Source organism: Dasypus novemcinctus, chromosome 3 (genome assembly GCF_030445035.2).
Source record: "Dasypus novemcinctus isolate mDasNov1 chromosome 3, mDasNov1.1.hap2, whole genome shotgun sequence".
NCBI classification, from domain to species: domain Eukaryota; kingdom Metazoa; phylum Chordata; class Mammalia; order Cingulata; family Dasypodidae; genus Dasypus; species Dasypus novemcinctus.
Genome location: NC_080675.1, coordinates 132,359,847 through 132,381,346, shown reverse-complemented (window position 1 = coordinate 132,381,346; position 21,500 = coordinate 132,359,847). Strand labels below are relative to the sequence as shown.

Sequence of the window (21,500 nt, the reverse complement as noted above, 5' to 3'; positions counted from 1 at the left end):
TTTATCTTGAAAATTTTTATATTTCCTTGAAGTTGTAAATGTGGTACCATTAACATTCTTAAACTTGTTACCTAGATTTTTTATTTTTATTTTTAGGAGATACCAGGAATTGAACTCAGGACCTTGTGTGTGGGAAGCAGGTACTCAACCACTTGAGCTAATCCACTCTCCTACCTAGATTTATTAATGGCTACTTTTTGCCATGTTTGTGTTATCTTTCTTTTTTTAAAGATTTATTTATTCCACCCTTCCCCCTCCTCCTGCCCTGCTGTGTTTTTTTTTTTTTTTGCTGTCTGTGTTGTCTTCTCTTCTCATTTTTCTCCTCCAGGATTCACCAGGATTTGATCCTGGAGACCTCTGATGGAGAGAGAGGTTCCCTGTCAATTGTGCCACCTCAGTTCCTGGTTTCTGCTGTACTTCACTTTGACTCTCCCCTTGTCTCTTTTGATGTGTCATCATCTTACTGTGTGACTCACTTGTGTGGGGCACTGGCTTATCATGTGGGCACTTGCGTAGGCACTGGCTCACCATGCAGGCACTCGTACTGGCACTGGCTTGCCATGCGGGCACGCCTTATCTTCTTTTTCACCAGGAGGCCCCAGGGATTGAACCCAGGTCCTACCATATGGTAGGTGGAAACTCTGTCACTTGAGTCACATCCGCTTCCCTGTTATCTCTCTTTTGATGTACATATACATACTTTATCTTTTAATATATATGTATTTATGTGTATGTAGTATGTAAAATACACTTTTTTTCCTGAACCATTTAAAATTAAGTGTACCTCTAAATACTTGAGTATCCCTCTTTTAAGAATAAGGACATTCTCCTACATAACCAAGAGGATTTTCCTTTTAAGTGTGGTATGTTCAGATTTCCCACAGGGTTTGTAAAATACTAGCAGCATGTGATTTTGGCATATGCTTTGTGAAGGCCGGATTTCAGGCAACTACAACTAAGGACTAGAAAATAAAATGTTCTTGATATGTTTTTCTGTGTAAGAGATGCTGTACCTCAGGTTAAATAATTTTAGGTAAAATAAAATAACAGACTGCTTTTTCCCATCCATAGTACTCCTGGGCCTGCAGGTCTGCCGAGCTGTGGATGTTCTTCCCTGTTCTGCAGGATGGGGTTTGCTAAAGTTGTCAAGAATAAGGTCTATTTCAAGAGATATCTAGTGAAATTTAGAAGATGATGAGAGAGTAAAACTGATTTCTATGCTTGGTAATCTGGGATAAAAATAAGTACAACATATCCAAATATAGGATGATAGTTCATGTAACCAACAGAGATATCATTTGTCAAATTGCTTATGCCCGCATAGAAGGGGATATGATAGTCTGCTCAGCTTATGCTCACTAACTCCCAAAGTATGGTGTGAAGATTGGCCTGACAAATTATGCTGCAGCTTATTATACTGGCCTGCTGCTGGCCTGCATGCTTCTCAACAGGTTTGGCATGGACAAGATCTATGAAGGACAAGTAACGAAGAAGTAATGAGGTGAATACAATGTGGAAAGTATTGATGGTTAACCTGGTGCCTTCACCTGCTCTTTGTTTGCAGACTTGCCAGAACTACCACTGGAAATAAAGTCTTTGCAGCTTTGAAGGGAGCTGTGGATGGAGGCTTATCTGTCTCTCACAGTACCAAACGATTCCCTGGTTTTCATTCAGGAAGCAAGGAATTCAATGCAGAAGTACATTGGAAGTACATCATGGGTCAGAGCACTGCAGATTATATGCATTACCTGGTAGAGGAAGATGCTCATAAGAAACAGTTCTTTCAATACATAAAGAACAGCATAACGGCAGACATGGAGGAGATGCAAGAAAGCCTGTGCTGTTATATGAGAGAATCCAGTCAATGAGAAAACCCTAAGAAAGAAGTTAAAAAGAAGAAGTAGAACTGTCCCAAAATGTCTCTTGCCCAAAAGAAAGATCAGTAGCTCAGAAGATGACAAGTTTCAGCAGAGCTCAGGAGCAGGCTGCTGAGAGCTAAACCAAACTGGAATTTCCTGTGAAGATTTTTCATAAAAAAACAATAACTTTATCAACTTGGTATTTCTGTGTTAAGCTTTTATTGTTATGAAAGTAGGAAATACTGTGAAAAGATTTTTCTGCATGTTTACTTGAACAAAGTTCACATCTACTTCTTGGGCCTCTTTTCTCCCTGACAGGAATTATGTACAGTGCTTCCTAAAAAATTTGGCAAGCAACGGACAACCATCACTAGTAAATAATCCTTCCATTCATTTATTTTAACCAGATGATTAATGGGAAGAAAAAATGTACCTTCAAGTATACAATCTTAAAAGTGGAAAAAAGGAGAACAGATTAGAAAGAATTACACTTACAAGGTGGAGCCATTTTATGCCTCCATTTGACCTCTTTACTTGTTTGTTTTTGTTATTAGTTGGCACTGGGAACTGAACCTGGGACCTCCCACATGGGAAGTAGGTGTTCAACCACTTGAGCCACAGATGCTCCCCCATTATGGCCTCTTATGATAAAAATTTTAATAAGGATCGGCCTTGCTCATGAAGATTTTAATGTAGGAAGAAATTAATAATGGTTCAAATGGAAAAATTTTTTGAACATGGTGAACTTTAGTTATCTAGAAACTTTCCTTAGTAGAAGCTGTCATTTTCCATTCATGTCAGATTAATAACATTTTACTCTATGAGATTAAATGTGTTTTATTTCTATCATTGTTGGATAAGAGAACTGTTTCTCCATTGTTAAGTTCTTTAAATGCAAACACTTTTAGTGAGTATTCTATTCTGTATTAGAAAGTGTGGCAGTTTGAGATTATGAATTCCAAAAAGAGATACTGGTTATGTTTGTAAACTGGTCTGTTTCTGGGCATGATACCCTTTGATTGATTTAAATCCAAATTCTTTACGTTTACCTAATTAAATCAAGATTAGGGCTTTGATTTCATCAGGTCATTAGGATGTGCAGGGTTGAGTCCCTGCCCCCTTGGGGGGCTGTATAAATGAATGCTCAGTCATGAACACAGAAGTAGAAACACAGAGAAGAATCATAGAGGAAGAGAGACAGCTCCATAGACACAGTAGAGGCCTCCAGAAAAGAGATGAGCTGGATAGTTTGCAGCTGAAGAGAAGAGAACAGCTGAGAAGTCCTGAGAGACTAGACTTATTCCAGCCTACAGCTGAGATTTGAAGAAGCTGGGACCATAGAGCCTTAAGAGGAGGAAGAAAAGCTGAATCCTCTCAGACATTGCCCTCTATCTTGCTTCAATACGTGGCACATGACTTTGGGTGAGAAAGTACCTATTATGGTATCTTGAGTTGGACTTTTTAGGGCCTTGTGACTGTAAACTTCTACCCTCAATAAATATCCTTTATAAAAACCAACAGATTTCTGGTACTTTGCATCAGCACCCCTTTTGGCTGATAAAGAAGGGATAAAAGCACCGCTTTTGACTAATGCAGAAGGGATAAAAGGAGTTATGGACTGTAGTCCTTTGACTCCTTCCTGCTGCCTTCCCTGTTGTTTATTTTATTTACTCTGTGTGGCTAATAAATAAAATAGTGATAAAAGATGTGTAGGCCTGTATTCAGGGACTATGGAATTACACTAGTGTTTTTATTTTTATTTTTAACAAACTACATCTATTTAAATTTTTACTTTTTGTTATTAGTAGATCTTATTACACTAGTGGTTTTTCTGTTTGTTTTTTTTTTTTTTGACTCTGACTTGTAGGGTGTTTCCTTCCACACAAACTTATTTGATATATATGAAAGATTTAAATTACAGAAAATAAATAGTTCTAGTATGGGTTGCAAATCACATGTTAATTTAAATGTCAACAAACCTTTGGAAGGCGTAGTTTCCATTCCTGTATGCCTACTTATTAGTTGCTTTAAATAACCCCTAATATGATGATGATCCCCACATTTATATCTCTAGCCCAGATCTCTTTCTTGAATTCCAGACTCTTGGTATTCCAAAAGCCTGTCTCCAGTTAGATAGATAGATAATGAACATCTCAGACTTAACATGTCCAAAACCAAACCTGTGATTTCCCTGACCCCTATCCTACTTCTCTGGTAGTCTTTTCCATCTCAGTAAATGGGAACTCCATTTCTGTTTGTCATTTGTTCAGGCCCCAAAAAAGTTGGATTGGCTTTAACAATGGGGATTTACCTGTTTATAAGCTTATAGTTTGGAGGGCAAGAAAAATGTCCAAATCAAGGCATCATCAAGGCAATGCTTTTTTCTTGAAGACCTGCCGCCCTTAATCCTTTACTCCTTTGTCATTCTCTTCCATGTTCCATTGCTTTCAGCTTCTTGTTTCCATGGCTTTCTCTCTTTCTATTCATCCTGTTTATAAAGTACTCCAGTAAGATGATTAAGCCCCACCCTGGGCCATTACTTAGTAACCTTAACCTCGCAAAAACTTACCATAGGTTTATACCCACAGCAGTGGATTAGCGTTAAGAACATGATTTTGCACGGTACATATAGTTCCAGACAACCACAGGTGACTTACCTTTATAATGAAGGTAATAGAAGTCTGGTCACAAAGTCATTGAAAGTTAAATCACTCCCTTAACACTGCCTGCTATTAGCTGTGTGACCTTGGGCTTTTTGCATACTCTTCAAATCTCAGTTTTCTCTAAAATGGGCTAATAATTCTTACTTTATAGGTCTGTTGACTAGATTAAATGAAATAATGTGAAACATTATAGAGCCTGGCAGAATTGCTGTGTTCACTAAATTTTAGTTATTACATCCAGCTCATAAAAGTTGTTTGTTTAAAGGAGGAGTTAGATCAGTATATTTTTCTGGACATGGTAACTGCTCAGGGTACATTAAAAAAAATTGGAATAAATTATTTAAATATAGACATGTACCTTTGGATTTTTAACTTTTCTATTATAGATATGAATTGTGCATTTTTTTTAAAAGAAATGCCTTTTAGTCTGATTTTCATGTGAATTTGAAAATACTGAATTTCTAAAATAGGAAAGGATGAAGCAGACTTAGCATGAAGGTATGAATATATTACATAATGAAAAACTAAAGAAATCCTCATTAGAGTCATTTACAAAATAAGAATTCCTTCTCACGCTGATATTCAAGATGATTTGGTAGTCCTAGTTAGTGTACTAAGTTAAAAAAATAAAATTATGACTAATTGAATAAAAGATTTAAATATGAGAAGCAGAACCAACAGAGTGCAAGGAATAAAGAATACTATTTTAAGAATTTTGCGTGCAAAATCGAGGGGTTTGTGAATCCCCTAGAAGCCTGTAGATCTTAGGAACTCCTGCCGTAGATGGGAAAAAAGTGGATTATAACCAGTCAACATCAATGAAACTTAAGTACTTAAGTGACTTCACACACACTTAGATTGTATTTAGTAATGTTTTCTAGTGCTCTGCCTATTTATCTGCTTTTGGAGAGTAAAAGCCACTATAGGGAGAGTGCGTGTAGCTCAAGTGGTTGAGCATTTGTCTCCCATGTTTGCGGTCTTGGGTTTGAGTTCCACTACCTCCTAAAAACAAATAAAATGATTAAACCAATTCTCCTTGAGAAGAGGATGTTGTTCATTGAATGAGTACGTGCTTCTCATGTACAAGGTTCTGGGTTCAATCTCTTGTACCTCCTAAAAAAAAGGCCACTATAGACAATACTCGAATAAATACTATGGACAATACTTGAATGAATGAGCATGCCTGTGTTGCAAAAACAGGTGGTAAACTAGAATTGACTTTTTTTTTTAAAAGATTTATTTATTTATTTAATCCCCCCCCCTCCCCTGGTTGTCTCTTCTTGGTGTCCATTTGCTGCGTCTTGTTTCTTTGTCCGCTTCTGTTGTCGTCAGCGGCACGGGAAGTGTGGGCGGCGCCATTCCTGGGCAGGCTGCACTTTCTTTTCACGCTGGGCGGCTTTCCTCACGGGCGCACTCCTTGCGCGTGGGGCTCCCCCACGCGGGGGACACCCTTGCGTGGGGCGGCACTCCTTGCGCGCATCAGCACTGCGCATGGCCAGCTCCACACGGGTCAAGGAGGTCCGGGGTTTGAACCGCGGACCTCCCATGTGGTAGATGGACGCCCTAACCACTGGGCCAAAGTCCGTTTCCCTAGAATTGACTGTTGATTGTAGTTTACTGACCACTGTTCTATATTATTTGGAAACTTTCTAATCTGTATATTACCTGAGGCATCAGTTAAAGTAATTCTTATTTAAATGGAAGCACTTGTACCTTGCCTAATTAACATACCATTAAATGCTTAGAATAAAAGCATGTAAAAACAAATGATATATAATAGCTGCTAGTAGAACTTAGGGAATTTCTGGATGCAGAAAAGTTGCAGTGCTTCTCAAACTTGAATGTACATATTGACTACTCTGGGGATCAGATAGAACTGGGATAGAGCCTAAGTCACTTGGGGGCTTACTAGATCTGGGGTAGAGCCTGAGATTCCGTAATTCTCAAAATTTCTCAGGAAGTACCCATGCGGCTAGCCCTGAACTGCATTTTGAATAGCATGGTTCTATGTGCAGAAAAATGTTAAATGCTGTACACAGAAAAATATTGGGTAAGGTCTGAAATGTCCACAGATACAAATTTCCAGGGTCAGTGCTAATAGTTAATGTATGAACTTGTTATTTGAGTAGTAGGTATCCAGATTTTAAATTTCTTTGCTCTACTACAAGGGACATATAATCTTTTAGCTTAAATATTGAATCAGACCTTTGATACTGGTAAGAAGTTCTTAAAAATGGGTAAGTTACCCCTTTCTCAATTGATATTTTTCCTTGTTTGATTTCCTGCTGTGTTCTTTTTCTATATGACCACTGGTTTTCTTTCTTCTTCTTCTTCTTTTTTTAATCTGCATGTTTTATTATTCAGTGCAAATCATATGTTTTTTTTCCCACATTTCACAATTAAGTGTATGGGAAACGTAATTTTTTTTTTGAATCATGCAGTATGCTACACAATATATTTGGTTCATGGTAATGCAATCATATAGTATTTGTCCTTTGGTGCCTGGCTCGCTTCACTCAACATAATGTCCTCTGGGTTCATCCATGTTGTCATATGCTTTATGACTTCATTTCTTCTTAACAACTGCATAATATTCCATTGTGAATACACCACAGTTTGTTTATCCATTCATTGGTTGATGGACATCTGGGTCGTTTCCACCTTTTGGCAATCGTGAATAATGCCGCTGTGAACATTGGTATGCAGATATCTATTTGTGTCACTGCTCTTACTTCTAGGTATATACCCAGTAGTGGTATTAGCCAGGTCATTTGACAAATCTATATTCATCTTCTTTAGGAACTGCCAAATAGTCCTACACAGTGACTGTACCATTCTGCATTCCCACCAACAGTAAATAAGGGTTCCTATCTCTCCACATCCTCTCCAACACTTGTAGGTGTCTTTTTTTTAATAGTGGCCATTCCAATAGGTATGAAATTATATCTCAATGTAGTTCAGATTTGCATTTCCCTAATCATTAGCGATGTTAAGCATTTTTTCATGTGTTTTTTGCCATTTGTATTTCTTCTTTGGAAAAATGCCTATTCAAGTCTTTTGCCCATTTTTAATCAGATCATTTGTCTTTTTTATTGTTCAGTTGTCACATCTCTTTATTTATCTTGGATGTTAAACCCCTTTATAGATGTGTGATTTCCAAATATTTTCTCCCATTGAGTCGGCTGCTTTTTCACCCTTTTGGTAAAGTCCTGTAAGGTGCAAAAGTGTTTAATATTTAGGGGGTCCCATTTATCTATTTTTTTCTTTTGTTGTGCATGCTTTGGGTAAAGGTCCAAGAAACTACCACCTACCACGAGGTCTTAAAGATATTTCCCTAGATTTTCTTCTGGTAGTTTTATGGTCCTGGTTTTTATATTTAGGTTTTTGATCTGTTTTGAGTTGATTCTTATATAGGGAGTGAGATAGGGGTCATCTTTCATTCTTTGGTATGGATATCCAGTTTTCCCAGCATCATCTGTTCAAGAGACTGTCTAGTCCCATTGGCATGGACTTGATAGATTTGTCAAAAACCAGTTGGCGGTATAGGTGAGGGTTTATTTCTGAACTCTCAGTTCTAGTCCACTGATAATTGTGTCTTTCTTTATGCCAGTACCATGCTGTTTTGACCACTGTAGCTTTGTAATATGTTTCAAGGTCAGGCAGTGAATTTCCTCCCATGTTGCTCTTCTTGTTTAGAATGCTTTTGGCTATTCGGGTGCACTTTCCTTTCCAAATGAATTCAGTAATTGCCTTTTCTATTTCTGTAAAGTAGGTTCTTAGACTTTTGATTGGTATTGCATTCAATCTGTAAATCAGTTTGCATGGGATTAACATCTTCATGATATTTAGTCTTCCAATCCATGAATACAGAATGTCTTCCCATTTGTTTAGGTCTTCATTGATTTATTTTGGCATTGTTTTGTGGTTTTCTGCATAGTGGTCCTGTACTGCTTTGGTTAAATTGATTCCTGAGTATTTGAGTCTTTTTGTTGCTATTTTAAATGGAATTTTTTTCCCTGATTTTTCTTCAGATTGTACAGAAACATTACTGATTTTTGTGTGTTGATCTTTTATCTTTCCACTTTGCTGAACTCATTTATGAACTCAAGTACAGAGGGCTTTCAGCCTTTCCCCATTGAGTATAATGTTGGCTGTGGGTTTCTCATATATGCCTTTTAGTTGCTTTTTACAGTTTTGTGGGTTTTTTTTTCCCCCTGCATGTTTGCCCTCTTGTTTCATTAAAAATTAGGGCAGAGAAATTATGTAATGAGCTCAAATTCTTTTTTTTAAAGATTTATTTTTTATTTCTTTCTTTCTCCTTCTAGACTTGCCCCCATTTGTCTGCTCTCTGTGTCCGTTTGCTGTGTGTTCTTCTGTGTCCGCTTGTGTTCTTGTCAGTGGCACTGAGAATCTTTGTCTCTTTTTGTTGTGTAATCTTGCTGCATCAGCTCTCCATATGTGTGGCCCTGCTCCTGGGCAGACTGCACTTTTTTTCACACGGGGCAGCTCTTCTTATGGGATGCATTCCTTTTGCATGGGGCTCTCCTATGCAGGGGCCACTCGTGCATGGCACGGCACTCCTTGTGCACATTAGCACTGCACGTGGGCCAACTCACCACACGGGTTAGGAGGCCTTGGGTTTGAACCCTGGACCTCCTATGTGGTAGGCGGATGCTCGATCTGTTGAGCCAAATCCACTTCCCTCAGTTCTTTATTGAGAGCATATCATAAATACATTTAGGCATAATTAACACAGGAATATTCTTAGGTTTTATGTTGAAAATGATAATGAAGTAGTCTTAGTAGCTATGTGTCCTTCCAGAGCATTTTTAACTTTCCCAGTTAAACCCTGTGAATAATTTTCTATCTGAATTATAAATCTAGTGGAATTCTTTTTTTAAAAGATTTATTTATTTCTCTCCCCTCCCCCCACCCCAGCTGTCTGTTCTCTATGTCTATTTCCTGCATGTTCTTTTGTTCGCTTCTGTTGTCAGCGACACAGGAATCTGTGTCTCTTTTTGTTGAGTCATCTTGTTGCATCACCTCTCCGTGGGTGCGGCGCCATTCCTGGGCAGGTTGCACTTTCTTTCGCGCTGGGCGGCTCTCCTTACGGGGCGCACTCTGTGCGCGTGGGACTCCCCTACAGCGGGGGACACCCCTGTGTGGCACGGCACTCCTTGCGCGCATCAGCACTGCACATGGGCCAGCTGCACACGGGTCAAGGAGGCCCAGGGTTTGAACTGTAGACCTCCCATGTGGTAGACGGATGCCCTAACCACTGGGCCGAAGTCTGCTTCCCTGAATTCTATCTTCAGTTAAAATACAACTCAGGTCTTTTCCAAGTTAAAGTGGACAATATGTTGCTTTATAAAATTCCTTTGTGTGTGGGGTAGATAAAAGCTGACTTTGTTCAGTAACTCTCCTAGTAGTGTTCTCACCATGTAAGTAGTTGAGCTTTTGTCATAAGTGCTTCACCAAAACAGCAGAAGTTACTGTTTTATGTTATTAGAATGGCAAAATACTTTATATGCCCTGTGATTTAAAAACTTGATTTTCTTTGGTATTGAAAAGAAGCAGAAACAGCAGCTTTGTAAAGCCAACTTTGTTCTCCCTATAAGAAACTCAGTCTCCCTATAAGAAATCCAATTTAATAATCCAATTGAATTCCTACATTTGACAATCAAAATGAAATTACTCAGAAGTTCTTATACTGCAATTTCCTCATTCTTGATTTCTTGATATTTTCTCCATGTGCAGTTATTTGTTTTTTAAGCCCAAGTATAAACTTTAAAATATTTTGAAATCTTCATCTATCTTTCCTTCCATCCATCTATTTTTTAAACATTTGAGAGTAGGTTGTATAGATTGCTCTTTGAACACTTCCTTAGGGAAATAGATGTGGCTCAAGCAATTGGGCTCCTGCCTACTACCTGGCAGGCTCCTGGTTTGGTTCCTGGTGCCTCCTAAAGAAGACAGTGAGCTGGCACGACAGGCAGGCGCAGCAAGCTGACGCAACAGGAGACACAAGAATAAAAACATAATGAGGGATACAACAAAGCAGGAAACGAAGGTGGCTCAAGCAATTAGGTGTCTCCTTCCCACATCGGAGGTACTGGGTTTGGTTCCCAGTGCCTCCTAAAGAAACAAGGAAGATGAACAGACATAGCAAATGCAAAACAAGGAGGGGTTGGGGGGAAAATAAATAAAAATAAATCTTTTTAAAAAATTCCTTAATATTTCCTAGGAACAAGGATATTTAATTATATATCCAACTTAAGTACAGTTATCAAGTTCAAGAAATTTAACATAGTTACAAAGCTGACACTCAATATTCCAGGATTTTTATGTGTCCCAATGTCCTTTTGGTCATTTTTATCCTCTGTTATTATATGGAGTTTAGAATCATTACATTTAATTGTCATTATCTCTTTACTCTCTCTTTTTAAAAAGTGTGGAACATATATATACAATGTGAAATTTCCCATCTCAGCTAATCCCACACATACATTTCAGTGGGATTAATCACACTTATAATTTTGTGCTATCCTTAATGTTTTTTTTCCAAAGATTTATTTATTTACTTTTTTTCTTTATCCCCCCCTTCCCCCAGTTGGTTCTTTCATCTTTCTGCTCATTGTTTGCTTGCTGTCTCCAGGAGGCACTGGGGACTGAACCCGGGACTTCCCACAAGAGAGGTGATTGCCTAGTGGCCTGAGCCACATCTGCTCCCTGTGGACTGCAGTATCTGTTAGCTTGTGGCATCTGCTTGTTGTGGCAGGGGCATTGTCTGCTTGTGTTCTTCTAGGAGGCACTGGGACCTCCCCTGTGGTAGGCAGGTGCCCAGGTGGCTGAGCCATATCTGCTTCCGTTAGGCACATCCACTTCCCCTGAATGGTTTTTAAGACACTGGTCATCAGACAGTGAAGGATAGTGATTCCTGACAAGGGAATCCAGTTTATTACCTTGAGAGAGTTTCTTGGCTGGGGGATCTGAGATAGAACCCAGGTGTTGGACAGTGAACTTCTTGAATTGAGGAGGTGAAGCTGAGAAGCAAGGGAGATGGTAGGGTGGCTAAAGTTTGTAGAATAGAGTATCAGAGTAGAGAGGACATAAAAGAGAATCCCTGAGCTCAGCAAGAATTTCTTGAGCATTCATCAGCGTATAGATGTGATAAAATTACCTGAGGCCAGGAAAATAATCATCCTAAAAGATTAGTGATAACACTGCCAGGTATTAGGGCTGGATATAGTGCCTACTCTCACCAAACTTCCTGACAAAACTCTCAATTAATGGATCATTGGGTAGAGTATTCAGATAGCTCTTGCCTTAGTATTATGGAATAGTTTGCCATAAATTGAGCACAGATTATACAAGCATGACTGAAAATGTTCAAACTCTTTAAAAGTACCTTCACTGCATCCCAGAATAAAGCTCAAGTATATTTATAGGAATATCTAACAAGGTAAAATTTACAATTTTTGGTATCTGTTCAATCAAAGATTACAAGGTGTGCAGTGAAGCTCTAAAACATGACCATGCTGAGAAGCATAATCAATCAATTGGAACCAACCCAGAACTGACACAGATACTAGAATTAGCCAACAAGAACATTTAAAAAGCCTTTTTTTTTTTGCTTTTTTAAGGAGGTACTAGGGATTGAACCTGGGACCTCTTATATGGGAAATAGATGCTCAACCACTTGAGCTACATCTGCTCCCCTAAAAGTGTTATTCATACTTTATTTCATGGGTGCAGAGGTGGCTCAAGTGATTGCACACCTTCCTCCCACATGGGAGGCCCTCAGTTTGGTTTTTGGTGCCTCCTAAAAAAGAAATGATCAGAGAGTGAGTGTAAACAACAAGGGGGGCAGAAATAAAAATAAATCTTAAAAAAAATAGTGTATTTCATATCTTCAAAAGTTAAGACAGAAGATATAAAACAGACCTAAATCTAACCCTTAGAGATTATGGCTACATTGTCTTAAATGAAAAATATAATAAATGGCTTTAAGGACAGATCAGACATTGCAGAAGATTAGTGAATTTGAAGATATGGCAATAGAAACTTATCCAATGTGCAACACAGGGAGAAAGGAATTGTAAAAAAGATGAAAAGACCACCAGTGGGTGGTGGAATAATTTCATTTGGCTTAATTATACTTGTAATTGGAGTTCTTGACAGAATGATCAGAAAAATAATTGAAGACATAATGATTGGGAAAAAAAGCCTCACAGATATGAAACCCAAACTTGAGAAATATGTGGACTATACAAGGAAAACTGCAAATCATTACTGAAAGAAATTACATAAATGGAAAGCTGGTCTGAGCTCATGATTTGGAAGACTTAATACTGTTAAGATTCAATGCTATTCAAAACTTATGAAAATGTTACAGTAGTCAAAATAGTGTGCTACTGGCACAGGAACAGACAAATCAATGGAATAGAAGATAGAAGTGAGAATGCAGAAATGAATCCACACATTTATGACCAGTTGATTTTTGACAAGGGTGCTAAGTCCACTGAAAGGGATAAGAATAATCTCTTCCACAGATATTGCTAGGAAAACTGGATATCCATATGCAAAAGAATGAAAGCACACTCCTGTCTCACATCACATAAAAAACTTAACTCAAAACAGATCAACAGCTAAATATGAGCTAATACTATTAACCTCGTACAAATAGGCAAATATCTTGAGAAGATTGTTTTAGACATTGGATTCTTAGAATATGTGCAAAGTCCAAGCAACAAAAGAAAAGATATATTGAACTTCATCTAAATTAAAAACTTTTTTGCATGAAATGACATTATCAACAGAATGGGAGAAAACATTAGGAAACCATGTATTTGATAAGGGTTTAATGTCCAAATATGTAAAGTACTACAACTCAACAGCAAGAAGTCATGGCCCAGGGAAGCAGATGTGGCTCAAGTGATTGGGCTTCCACCTACCTACCATATGGGAGGACCTGGGTTCAATCCTTGGGGCCTACTGGTAAAAAAAAAAATATGCCCATGTGGCAAACCAGTGCCTGTGTGAATGTCTGCTTGATGAGCTGAGTGTCTGTGTGGTGAGCCAAGTGCCCATGCAAGTGAGTCACAATGAAGGGGAGAGTCAAGGCGAGGCGCAACAGAAACCAGGAACTGAGGTGGCGGAAGTGACAGGGAATTTCTTTCCACTTCAGAGGTTCCCAGGATTGAATCCCAGTGAATCCTAGAGGAGAAAAATGAGAAGAGAAGACAAAAAGAGAAGTAGATACAGAAGATCACATAGGGAATAGACACAAACAGCAAAAAACAGTGGGGGTGAGGGGAGCAGAAGGGTAGAAAAAAGACATGACCCAATTAAAATATGAACAAAGGACTTGAATAGATGTTCTCCAAAGAAGATATGCCAGTGACCATTGAGCACTTAAAAAGATGCTCAATATCATTAGCCATTAGGGAAATGCAGGTTAAAACCAAGAGATACCACCTCATACCTACTAGAATGGCTCTTGTTTAAAAAGGTGGAAAATAACAAGTACTGACAAGGGTGCAGAGAAGGAAGCACTCTTGTACATTGTTGGTAGGAATGTAAAATGGTGCACTTGTTGTGGAAAACAGTTTTCTGTTTACTCAAAATGAGATCCAGCAATGCTACTTTTAGATATATACCCAGAAGAATTAAAAGCAGGGACTGGACAGATATTTGTATACCAGTATTCATGACAGCATTATTCAAAATAGCCAAAAGGGGGAAGCGGATGTGGCTTAAGCAGTTGAGCTGCCTACCAGCTGGGAGGTCCTGGGTTTGGTTCCCAGTGCCTCTGTGGAGAAGATAAGCAAGACAGTGAACTGACTGACAGGTTGATGCAGTGAGCTGATGCAACAAGATGATGCAACAAGAAGATACAAAGAGGAAACACGACGAGAGATAACAAAGCAGGGAGTGGCAATGGCTCAAGCAGTTGAACTCCTGTCTACCACATTGGAGGTCGTGTGTTCAATTCCCTGTGTCTCCTAAAGAGAAGACAAGCAGACACAGAGAGCATGCAGTGAATGGACACAGAAAGCAGAGAATGGGTGCAAATCGTGTGTGTGTGTGTGTGTGTGTGTGTGTGTGTGTGTAAATAAATAAATCTTTAAAAAAAAAATTACCAAATGGTGGGAGCAACCCAGAGGTCCATCAACCAGTGAGTGGATAAACAAAATGTGTGTGTGTGTATATACATAGGTACACACAATAGAATATTCTTTATCTGTTAAAAGGAATGAAGGTGTGATACATGCCCCAAATGGACTAACCTTGAAGACATTATGTTGAAATAAAATGGAAAGTATGTTAAACTGAACCAAAATGCAAACACCATGTGATAATTTGTAGGATGCTTCTAAAGCAGTACTTAGGGGAAAATTTAGAGCTCTGAAACACCCATATTAGAAAAGAAGATATCTTAAATTGAGGACTTGACTTTATGAAACTAGAAGAACTTACAGAAACCAGAGTAATCATTATAAAAGAAATATTAAAGATCAAAGTGAAAATCAGTGAAATAGCAGAAACAATGAAGAAAAATTTTAAAAAGTTCATTGAGAATATTAATAAAATTGATAAATCCTCTAGTCAGCCTGAACAGGAATAAAAGAAATATCAGAAATGAGAGTGATGACACTACTACGGATTCTACAGATATAAAAACAATGAGGTATTAGAAACAATTTTATATAAATTAAACGACATGGATGAAATGGACAAATTCCTTGAAAGACACAAACTGCCAAAATTTACTCAAGAAGAAATAAATAACCTGAATAGCTCTTCATATATTTATGAATTTGAAATTGTTAAAAAGTCTTTTCAGAAAGAAAATTATGCCAGAGAGGCATCATTGGTGAATCTCACAAATATTTAAGGAGGAAATAATATTAATTGTGCATAAAATCTTCCAAATAATTGAAAGAGATAATATTTCCCAGCTTATTTTTTTGAGGCCAGCATTACCCTGATACCAAAACCTGACAGAGATGGTAAAAGCAAAGAAAACTGCAGACCGATAGCTCTCATAAAGATAGACTGTTAGAATTGTTTAGAGTAAATATTTTAAACAAAAGGTTAGCAATTGAAATCCAACAATATATGAATGATATTATACCATGACTAAGTGGGGTTTATTCTAGGAACACAGGGTTGGTTTAACTTTCGAAAATCAGTCAATTTAATTTGTACTATTAATGAATTATAAAGAAAGACCAAAAACCTTGATAATGAATGCAGAAAGGGTAGTTGACACAAATTATTGTCTGTTCTTGATAGTTCTCATCAGCCACAAATCAATAGAATTTCCTCTACGTGGTAAAATCATGTAAGATAAATCCCGAGCTAATATCCAAACTTTTATGTATATTCTCATTATAAAAAGTTAAAAATATGTATATGAAAATAAAATAGTGGTTTAGATAAGTGTGTCATTTGTTCTCATAACTATGGAATCATCACAGAATCATGTTAGAACTGGGGCCTTCAAGAACATACTAATTCAAACTGTTTATTTTTTGTAGGTCAGTATGGAAATCCTTTAAATAAATACATTAGACATTATGAAGGATTGTCTTATGATGTGGATTCATTACACCAAAAACACCAGCGTGCCAAAAGGGCAGTCTCACATGAGGACCAGTTTTTACGTCTAGATTTCCATGCCCATGGAAGGTGAGTAAATTTATTGCTGCCGTGTTTCAAGTTCTCATATATTCAAATCTAATTAAAAGAAGACATTTATACCCTTAATTATCCTTCTAATGGAAAGGTCAGCATTTGGAAATGCATCTTTTACTGGAATTTGATATATACATTACAAAATATCTTCATTTAAAATAGCTTGTACTTTTTATATTGTTGAATTGTAAATTGAAATGTTTTAAAATTTAAACATTAGGTCCCCATTTGTTATATTATTAGAGGATATATATTTTCTTAACTTTTTATTTTGAAATTGCAAAAATTTTAGGCAATTCAGGGAACTCCGATATACCCTCTACCCAGATACCAGATTTTCCAATTTTCAACGTTTTGCCACTGTTGTTATATCCTTCTATATCTGTCTTTTACCTACCTGCCTATCTACCTACACATTGCAGATTATATTGCATGCATCATGCTCCTTTAAAACTTACTACTTAGACATGTATGTTTCCTAAGAACCAAGGATATTCACTTATGTAACTGCAATAAATACAGGTATCAAATTCAAGAAATTTAGCATTCATAAAAAGCATACAGTTATATTCCAGTTTTTTTTAGTTGTTCCAATAATGTCCTTTTGGGCATTTTTCTCCTCTGTTATTAGATCCCATCCAAATTCATGTATTATTACATTTATTTAAAAATTTTTTTTAATGATTTATTTTATTTATTTATACTTCCCCACTTGTTTGCACTCACAGTCTGTTCTCTGTGTCCATTCACTGTGTCTGCTCATCTTCCCTATAAGAGGCACCAGGAACTGAACCTGGGATGTCCCATATGGGAGAGAACACCTCAATTGCTTGAGCTACCTCCATTTCCTCCTTTGTTGTGTCTTTTACTATGTTTTCTCTTTGTGTCTCCTTGTTGCACCATCTTGTTGTGTCAGTTTACTGCACCAGTCTGTTGCACAGCTTGCTGTCTTGCTCGTCTTCTCCAGGAGGCACCGGGAACTGAACCCGGGACCTCCTATGTAGTAGGTGAGAGCTCAATTGCCTGAGCCACATCCGCTTCCCATGTATTACATTTATTTTATTTATTTATTTTTATTAAAGATTTATTTTTTATTTATTTCTCCCTCCTCCCTCCCGCCATTCCCCCCATTGTCTGTTCTCTGTGTCCATTCACTGTGTGTTTGTCTGTGTCTGCTTATATTCTCATTAGGTGGCTCCAGGAACTGATCCTGGGATCTTCTGGAGTGGGAGAGAGGTGATTACTCCCTGGTGCCACCTCATTTCCCCTGTTCTGCTATGTCTTCTTATTTTCTCTCCCCTGTGTCTCTTGTTGCATCATCTTGCTGTGCCAGCTCTCAGTGTTGGCTGGCACATCTGTCCAGGGTGGCTTTTTTCCACATGAGGTAGCATTCCCACACAGGGTGGCTCTCCTGCGTGGGGCTACATTCTCGCATGGGCTGGCACTCTGCATGGGCCAGCTTGTCTTCACCCGGTGGCCCTGGGCAACGACCCCTGGACCTCCTATATGGTAGACAGGAGCCCAATTTGTTGAGCCACATCCATTTCCCCCCATGCATTACATTTATTTATTTTTAAAAAAAGATTTATTTATTTATTTATTTCTCTCCCCTCCCCACCCCTGGTTGTCTGTTCTCTGTGTCTACTTGCGGCGTCTTCTTTGTCTGCTTCTGTTGTTGTCAGCAGGACCGGAATCTGTGTTTCTGTTTGTTGCGTCACCTTGTGTGTCAGCTCTCCATGTGTGCGGCGCCATTCCTGGGCAGGCTGCACTTTCTTTCACGCTGGGCAGCTCTCCTTACGGGGCGCGCTCCTTGTGTATGGGGCTCCCCTACGTGGGGGACACCCCTGCATGGCACAGCAGTCCTTGCGCACGTCAGCACTGCACATGGGCCAGCTCCACACAGGTCAAGGAGGCCCGGGGTTTGAACAGCGGACCTCCCATGTGGTAGACAGATGGACGCCCTAACCACTGGGCCAAGTCCTCTGCCTGTATTACATTTATTTTTTTTTTAAAGATTTATTTATTTATTTATTTAATTCCCCTCCCCTCCCCCGGTTGTCTGTTTTCTGTGTCTTTTTGCTGCGTCTTGTTTCTTTGTCCGCTTCTGTTGTCGTCAGCGCCATTCCTCAGCAGGCTGCTCCCTCCTTCGCGCTGGGCGGCTCTCCCTATGGGTGCACTCCTTGCGCGTGGGGCTCCCCTACGCGGGGGACACCCCTGTGTGGCAGGGCACTCCTTGTGCGCATCAGCACTGCACATGGGCCAGCTCCACACGGGTCAAGGAGGCCCGGGGCTTGAACCGCGGACCTCCCATGTGGTAGACCGACGCCCTAACCACTGGGCCAAAGTCGGTTTCCCTGTATTACATTTAAATGTCATTGCCTCTTTATGGTCTCTCTCTCTTAATTGTGGTGACATAATATACAACATAAAATGTCCCATATCAACCACTTCTCAGCATACTATTCAGTGGATTAATCATATTCACAGTGTTATTCTACCATTAACTTTATCCTTTAACAAATCTTTTCTGTCACTCTAAAGAAAAATCTTGTACTCATTTTGCATTAACTTCCTATTGCCTCTCCTTGCTGCCCCTCTAACTCGTACTCTACTTCTCTCTCTATGCCTAGTCTACTTAATTTCATTTGAATAAAATCACACATTATCTGCCTTTTTGTGTCTGACTTATTTCACTCACCATGATGTCTTCAGGGTTCATCCTTGTAGCATATGTCAGAAGTTCATTCCTTTTTATGACTGAATAATATTCCACTGTATGTACATACCACATTTTATTTATAGAGAGTCTATCTTTGAAGAATTATGTTTATGGTTTCCCACTACTTTTTAATGTTTTACTGTCAATAGATTTGTTTTCTTGTGTCAGTAGTTGTAGTAATTAAGTTGAATGTCATTGAATAAATCATTCAGTTTCTCATTAATTTTGTCTGCTTTAAAATGACAACTGATAGATATTTTATGTGATTTACTGCTTAATCTTCAGACACAATTTTAAGGGATAAAGGGGGGAGCCAAAGGACAGTGGTAAAAATCATATTTATTGTGTGCCTATTGTGTTCTTCCTAGGAGCATAGGTGTTTTATATGCGTTTTCTTATTTTATTGTAGCACCTAAACTATGTAAATATCTTTTTATATTTGAGGAAACTAAAATTGAGGGAATTTAAATAACTCCTTTAAAGGTAGACATAACAAATAGGACCAAGACCTTGCTGACTCAAAAATCTATCTTCTTTCTGTCTGTTAGGGGTGCTTGGATACAAAATCTTCATAATCTTAGTCAGGCCTTCTGTCGGACCAGCTGTAATAAGTAAACCTGTTCATCTTGTACTTTTTCTACTGATGTAACCCTGATTGAGACCTATATAATATTTCTCCTCCTAATAGGTTTTTCACCTTCTACTTTGTTCGTCATTGAAGTTATCCTTGTACTATTACAAGGTGACTCTTCCCAAGAGGCTTCCTTTTTTTACTAATTTATGGCTCAAAAGTGTTCAATTAGTGACTGATAGATTTCCTAATTTGGCTTTTGAGATTCTCTGTAAATTGATCCTATTCTATTATTTTAAACATATTTCATTTCACTTCCTAACATGAAGTATGTTTTTGAAGTGTAATCTGATTGTTTGCTGATGATACCAAATACATTTTGTTCTGTTATTTTAAATCCAAATAATCTTTTTAAAAAAATCCTAATGATCTTTTAATAGTTTAAGTCCTACCTCTTTGCAGAGAAAGTTTAATTCCTTTTTCTGAACTTTTACATTGCTTATCTTTGCCATTGGCATTTGATTTGTTCTTACTTAAATTTTCTTATTTACTTATTTAATGGTGTTTTTTGTTCCTCACAGGCAGGCACCCTGGCTGGCTACCATTGTCCATTGTATTGCACATATAGTATAGATGTTTAAGAAACATTTTAATGGATGAGAAATTTGGCAATCAGAAAATGCTCTGAACCTTAAGTATTTTGCACATGGAAATATACTAATTATATTAATTGTATTTTCCTTATTGCAGAAATAATGATCATTGTAGTTAAAAAGTACTGTTAACTTATAAATTCTTTTAATTTAATCTGGAGGAGGGAAAAGATTCATTAAAAGTTTGTTCTTGTAGATAAAAGTTTTTGCGATAGCAGTTCATAAAAATTTAATACTCTTAGTTTCAGGTGTTTTTGAATTATCCATTCTTTGTTAATACCATGAAATAATATGCAGTCATTAACCTTGCTATGTTTTTAGTGATTTTCTCAAAATAAATTTAATACTATATTCCAAATGATATGATTTGACAGTAAAAAGGAGATTCTAGCTGCCTTTGGTTTGGATACCATATTCCTGTTGAAGTATTAGAATTTTTGATTCATTTTTTAACAGATCATTTTTATTGATACATATTGATAAAGCATACAATCAGTGGTATTTGATATAATCACATAATTGTGCATTTATCGCTTCAGATATTATTAGAGCATTTTCATCATCAATAATAATGAAAAACAAACAAGGAAATTCCTCACCTCTGAACCTCTCTCTCTTTCCCCTGCTGTACATAGCTGCTATTTCTGGCTATTATTGCACAATTATTTATTTATTTACTAAGTTTTATTGCGATACATTTTTATTTTTATTAGATCTCTCATGCAATTCATATTTAGCTTGTGGTATAAACAAATCTCTAACTCTGGTATGTGCAAGATAGCTGTTATGCAATTGTTTAACAAATATTTACTAAGATTTTCAGTTAAAAGTTACCTTTTGGTCACAGAAACATAAATCAAATATAAATCTAATCTAATAGGAACAATAAGGTATGCATGTTATTTTATTTTTTAATAGGTTTTTTAAAATTTCATTTTTTTCCTTTCCCTTCCCCTCCCCCGCCCTGCTGTTTTTGCTGTCTGTGTCCATTCACTGTGTGATCTTCTGTATCTCTTTTTCTTTTTTGTCTTTTCATGTTTCTCCTTTAGGATTCACTGGGATTTGATCCTGGGGACCTCTGATGTGGAGAGAGGTTCCCTGTCAAATTGTGCCACCTCAGTTTCTGGTCTTTGCGGTGCTTCACCTTGACCTCTCTCCTTGTTTCTCTTTTGTTGCATCATCATCTCTCTGTGTGACTCACTTGCATGGGCACTGGCTCCCCGTGTGGGCACTTGGCTTGCTGCGTGGGCATGGCTTGCCACATGGGTACTGGCTCATCATGTGTGTATGGGCTCACCACGCTGGCACTCAGCACGCCGTGCAGGCATTCGCATG

General features: G+C 38.0%; 1 protein-coding gene and 1 pseudogene across 2 annotated transcripts in view; both read left to right on the top strand.

Annotated features, from left to right (window-relative positions):
- Window positions 1-21,500, top strand: part of ADAM10 (ADAM metallopeptidase domain 10) — a 171,866-nt gene that overhangs the window by 22,302 nt on the left and 128,064 nt on the right. For both annotated transcript variants that reach the window (XM_004452879.3, XM_071214219.1), the window contains exon 2: window positions 16,066-16,216. In XM_004452879.3, coding sequence (XP_004452936.1) covers window positions 16,066-16,216 — 151 coding nt within the window. The remainder of the gene's footprint in view (window positions 1-16,065; window positions 16,217-21,500) is intronic.
- LOC101417519 (large ribosomal subunit protein uL18 pseudogene) lies at window positions 1,054-2,056 on the top strand (annotated as a pseudogene).